The following is a 6,000-nucleotide window of genomic DNA, read 5'->3' as shown; positions in this document are numbered from 1 at the left end:
GTGTAGATGCTCATGGACAATACTTTGAAGAATATTAACACTTTGTACCGATATCATCAATAAATTTAATATATATATATATATATATATATATATTTCATGACTTTTGGGACACACCTTGTATTAATATTTTCGGGAGGATACCTGAAAAGAAATCACCTGGGAAACAAGGTAATGACTCCATCATTATCTATGTACTTCAAGGAAGGCAATGTTACACACATCTCTCTCACAGGTCAGTTACACCACACGTCATCAAGAGACAAACCTAAGGAAACAAGACATTTGCCTCAGATTAATAATTCTCTGCTTACAAACTGACAGATCAGATCTCACCTTGCACCAGTTGCAAGGAACAATCTTCCTGTTTGCAAGGATGTACACATTCATACAGGTTTTGCAACAGAAGCTGTGCGGAGCATCATCATAGTACACAGAATACACCTCAGTCTTTGATTTATCAAAATACTTCTTGCACATGTCACAGTGATCTGCAAACACAAAAATACAGTTATACACAATCTGTTTTTTTTTTCCACTCCATGGTCAGCAGACCACTTATGGTTCACAAGGATTTTCAGGAGGAACTCCATGGAAGTTTCTATTAATTCAGATTCTTCTGAATCACATTTGAAGTTTTCTTTTACATTTTCAAGCAGTGTTCCTTTATTAAGATCTTTCCCTACTTCCCTTATTTCTCTACACAAATGCTGAAAATTATTCTGTGAACAATATTTAATAAAGTCAGGCAATCCTTCAACAGACAAAAACACGTGAAACACACTATAAAACACCTAAATAAAATATATGACAAAGTAACTATTATTTTTACTTGTGAGTTATTTAATGACACCTTCTGTATTGAGACTATATAGCATCAGGTGGTAATATAACTGATGAGTGGGAAAGGATTTGAAAGGAAGCAATCATGGCCTAATCAACATACTATAGCCAAATTTACCGGGAGGGAAAGAGGAAATCCACAAAAACTTCAGTAAGGATAGCGCTGTCCCAGCCAAGACTCAAACCAAGCACCTCCTGAATACAAGTCTAAGAGTGTTACCTCTAGACCAACCTGTTTGGTGCAACTATTATTGTTAAACAACAATGTAAATAAATAATTATGGGAAATGGACTGTCTGCAGGCACAGGAAAGGGCGTTCAGGTTGTCTGCGAAGATCAGAGGGTTATGAAGTGCTGCCTCAATGGGAGGACCCCAAAACCAACATCATTTAAAATTTCTGAAGCAGAATAGCATCACAGTGTCCTTCATCACAACTTGTACTTGATGATGGCCGGTTAGGCCGAAATATGTAATGACAATAAAGAGAAGACAATGAAAGGATACAAACTGAAATTGCACACAGATGGCAAAAAAGTGGAATACCAAGTCAGATGGAAACAAAGAGCTAAATAACACAAGAAACTCTGCAAGACTTATGGGTTTTATTTTCATTTAATCTTTATGCTCAGCAATGATCAGTGTAAAAATCAACTCCCTTGCATTATCTTGAATTTCATCACAAAACACAGGAACTTCTCGAACAGAGAACACCTACTGATACGGAACACTATATGTGGGAGCAAACATTACACTAACCTGCAATGATCTTGTTAACAAACTTGAAAGCTGCAAAGCATGGCTCACTGCAGAGCTTGTGTAGCTTGTTGTCCAGCATAACCTCTACCTTCACAACCTTCTCGTTGTTACACACTGCACACTGATGTACAATTACTGGTGGCGGCTGATTGTTGCTCATCTGGTCATACTTCTCCATGCATGCTTGTGTACAGAAATCCTGCAGACAGAAGCATACTTTCATGCACCACTATCTGAAAAGCTGTGGCCATGAAGGCCATGTTATAATTTACCAACACTACTAGAAGTTGAAAGAAGTGGTTGACAAGACTCAGTGAGATGAAGGTGGTTTCAAAGTTACATGATCTAAATGAAAATTAAAACGGTTTGATAATTTTCATAGAATTTTCAATTTCAAATTTCATGAAAACCTGTCCAGTGGTTCTTGGGTTGTTTCATGCATACAGACTGATGAACTGAACTTAAAAGAGTCACTCTGCTGGGTTGTGAATGTGCCTAACAAGAGGACACATGATGTTCACACAAATATGGGCATATTATTCAGTTACACAAATACCTATACAGAAAGATCATTTAAAGAGGTGGAGAATACTGTGTCTGTGCTATTCTCAAGAGTGGACATACTTTGAACTGGCCCTTGTCACCAACAGGTGCAAGGAAGCCTTCCACTCCACTTGATATGTCCTTCTGGCAGTAGCTGCATACTTTTAGGCCTTTCTTGAACTCTTCGAGGCAAGTGCTGCAGCAGAACTGCTTGATGTCATATCCAAAACGGACGCAGTACTTTCCCAGGCTTGCTGCTTGAACAGATCCTTTGCAATTGGCGCAATGGGACCCAAGTGCCGTTTGGTATTTGCCTGTCCAACAGTACACCATAAGTATATACTTGCTCACTCTCTACAGACTGATATGGGGAAAGCAGGAGATCTGGGAAGACAGAGGTGGATTATGGTTATCTTCACAGCAAATTTCACATTTCCAGTTAAATCAGTCCACTGGCTATTACTAGCCACTATAGCTTAGTTGGTATAGCAACGGGCTATGGGCTGGACAGCTGGGGTTCAATTCCCAGCAGAGAAAAGAGACTTTTCTCCATGGTGTCCAGACCATCTCTGGAGCCCTTTCAGCCTTCTGTCCAATGGGTACTCAGGGCTCTTTACCTGGGAATGAAGCAAGCAGGCATGAAGCTGACCACTCACCGTCACCTACTGCTGATATCAAGGGCTATACAGTGGAACCTCGCTTAACAAAACAATTTTTTCCATATAAATTAATGTAAAATACGATAATGCGTTCCATGCCGAAAAAATACTCAAAAAATTTTATGTATATCGTTTATTCAAGGAAAATTATATATACATTGTTAAGGAGCGTGAATCATCTTCATCTTTTCTTCTATGCGGAATGAACCAACCTGGAATGCGAATTTGATTTGCAGAATCTGCTGCCTTTGTGTCGGAGCTTGTTGCTTCACCATGTCTTACAACGCTGTGGATGCCGGTTCTTCTCTTAAAACTTCTCGAACCACCCACGGCTTCCCTTAAATGCTTCTTCTTCAGCCATTGATGATCCTGGCATCTTCTTAACGAGGTCAGCGAAAATCACTTTCGCCTTCTCACAAATTATGTTCTTGTTAATAGTGTCACCTTGCAATTGCTTTTCATTTATCCATATGAGGAGCAACCTTTCAACATTGTCGAAAACACGTAACCGTTGCGTAGATATTCTTGTCACTCCCTTTGAAGCATCTAGCTCCTTAATCTTGTCCTTGTTCTTGAGGATAGTGCAAACTGTTGATGTAGACCGATGGTATGTGCGTGCTAGATCAGCCACGCCCACACCTCGTTCTCGCTTTTCAATGATTTTACGTTTAATTTCTAACGTTATTTTTATTCTCTTATGGCTGTCTTTTTGTAGCTTTTTCTTCGGGGACATTTCTGCAAGGGTTATTAAACTTTGCACAAAAAGAAATCACAAATAATATGCCTGAACACAAGTTTGGAAGAATGTGTTATCACAAGCGACACTAAGATGCTAGCGGAATGAGTGCTGAACACAGACTGACGTAGCAAGGGTTATTAAACTTTGTTCCCCTCTCGTCACTTGTTATGCGAAACGTTGCTCGTTAAGCGAGTCATTTTTTTTTACTATTCGTTTTGCTCGTTATGCGAATTACTCGTTATGAGAGGTGCTTGTTAAGCGAGGTTCCACAAAGCATTATACTGGTTCCACAAAGCATTATACTGTGTTTCATTTTAAAGTGACATATTAAACATGACCTAATATAAGACCTCAAACTTTTCTCTATGACAATTTCAACAAAGTTTAATATTTAAATATTGAACTGAATTTCATGCCAAAAGGCTCAACAAATCCACTTGTTTTCTCATCCACTGTGAGTAAGAAATTATGGCCAGTGAGTTGAGAAATATCTGAATATTTTCCGAACATTAACCCCATTTTCTTTACTTCTCCACACATGTCAAACAGAAAACGTCTTGTACACAAAATGTATAATACGAGTGTAAGGGAGAGTTCTATATGTGTTGCATGTTACATAATGGTAAGCAGGATGGTGGATACATGTGGAAAAAAGTTTAGTTAGCAGAATCTTTGTCTAATTGGAGAACCGAACAAATATTTACTGCATGATTGGGTAGTAAGGTCCTTATAGTGTAACAAGTTTAATCGGATAATAATGCAATTTGCCTTTATGTGTTTCAGCCTCTACTGGTCATCACCAGAAGGTATAACCATACTACAAAGAAATACTTTACACACGTTTCAATAAAAATTGTCAGAAAGGGATTTCATGGTGGACAGTCCACACATCACATCACATGCGCTAACTACCACAGACTTCACCAGACTTCACATGATATCACAACACAGATGGACATATGGCCAATGACACAACAATCTGTAAGACATTCTATGTATGAAGCAGCAGAAAATGACGTCTGTCATTATGCTCCTCTTGTTAAGCAACAAGATGTTATTCATCTTGAACTTATATAATTCCTTACTCTTTTAACATATGCAACTTATTTTGGGAAAAAGCAAAGGTCTTGTAGAGTGGACCAAACAGCACATACAAGAAATTCATGGAATCCACCCACATCTCTGTCAGATCATCCAACTAGTCAACCCAGCTTGGACTCCACTACTGCAGCAGAAGTCAACAAACTATATCTCCATCCAGTGTACATTAAGTGGGAAAAGTATGTGTTTTATGTTAGTACCACACATAGAACTTCTCTCTTTAGTGATGACATCCATTCTGATAGTACTCTGGTGCTAGGCCTCATACATGAGTTTTTTAATGTTTTTAATATGTCTTAGCTCTCGTAGAGGGTTTGTATACCCTATCTTGTGTCTGTGCTAGTGGCTAGAGATGGGGATTGGCTCCATCAATTGGGCCCAACTGAAGATGGAGACAAAACCCAGTGTTCAAAATTCTGTGTTTTAAATAAAAACAGGATAATGGCTAATGTCCAAAAACACAACTGCTGTATTAATCTTCAACGTCCGAATGTCACATATATATGATGCAAGCAGCACCCGAGTTGGCCAAATGACACATATATATGACACAGGACACGTGCACTTTTTGGGAGTGCTGACAGTTTGACCTTGAGTTTGAAACCAAAACAAACCTATGTGAGGTCATGTCAGTGATTCATTCCTTAGCTCTGAACAATGAAATCGTTTATCACTGTACTGGTTTCGATACTATTTACGTTTAGATATGACTGTTTATGACCTGGTCAGCCAAATATAGCCCAGCTTTGTTTCGAGAACTGATGAGGAAATATTCTTCTGTGCTTGCATGTGAGTGCTTCCAGAGCTTTCAAGGAAGTGACGCATGCAAGGATTGGTTTTCAGTGACGAATTATCAGTTAGGAAGTCAGTGTCAGATTGTCTAATATTTCTTTGTATATCATTTTTATTTTGTGTCTTGGAAGAGGTATAAACCCACTGAGCCAGTATTACTTTGTGAGTAAAAGGCATCTTCGCCACTGCGACTTTCGGTATCAATGTTGGACTGGCACTCTTTTCGACTAGTGTTATAATTACTCTGCATCACTATTTTGCGACTATTAAGAACAGGTGAGAGTGTCGCTTTGTCAATCAACATAATTTATTTGTTTTTGCTAGAAACCTCCCTCCCCCAAGATGATTCTTCAATCGCACAAGCCGAATATCACGGTCAGTGGCGTTTCTCGGGGAAGGCCAAAGTTATCAGGGGGCCCAACTGAGTTGACTGGAGGTGAACATTCACAACACTGGCCAACCAAAGGGAAACAAAGAGCACGCTCTTCTATTGTAAAAAGGGTGATGTCGCTCTGTGTGAGGTGGACTACTTTGAGAAGTGCCACGCGCGTCAGTGTATCGTAAAC

General features: G+C 39.2%; 1 protein-coding gene across 3 annotated transcripts in view; it reads right to left on the bottom strand.

The window, feature by feature from the left end:
• The window catches only part of LOC111874044 (zinc finger MYM-type protein 3), a 49,322-nt gene that overhangs the window by 32,379 nt on the left and 10,943 nt on the right, over nt 1–6,000 (bottom strand). For all 3 annotated transcript variants that reach the window (XM_023869182.2, XM_023869184.2, XM_023869183.2), the window contains exons 5-7: nt 2,225–2,457; nt 1,601–1,799; nt 337–491 (exon numbers count right to left, since the gene is read on the bottom strand). In XM_023869182.2, the coding sequence (XP_023724950.1) occupies nt 337–491; nt 1,601–1,799; nt 2,225–2,457 (587 nt within the window). The remainder of the gene's footprint in view (nt 1–336; nt 492–1,600; nt 1,800–2,224; nt 2,458–6,000) is intronic.

This window comes from Cryptotermes secundus, unplaced genomic scaffold, assembly GCF_002891405.2.
Source record: "Cryptotermes secundus unplaced genomic scaffold, Csec_1.0 scaffold1801, whole genome shotgun sequence".
Taxonomy (NCBI): Eukaryota; Metazoa; Arthropoda; class Insecta; order Blattodea; family Kalotermitidae; genus Cryptotermes; species Cryptotermes secundus.
Note: the sequence above shows the minus strand (reverse complement) of the source record. Positions and strands in the feature narration are given on the sequence as shown.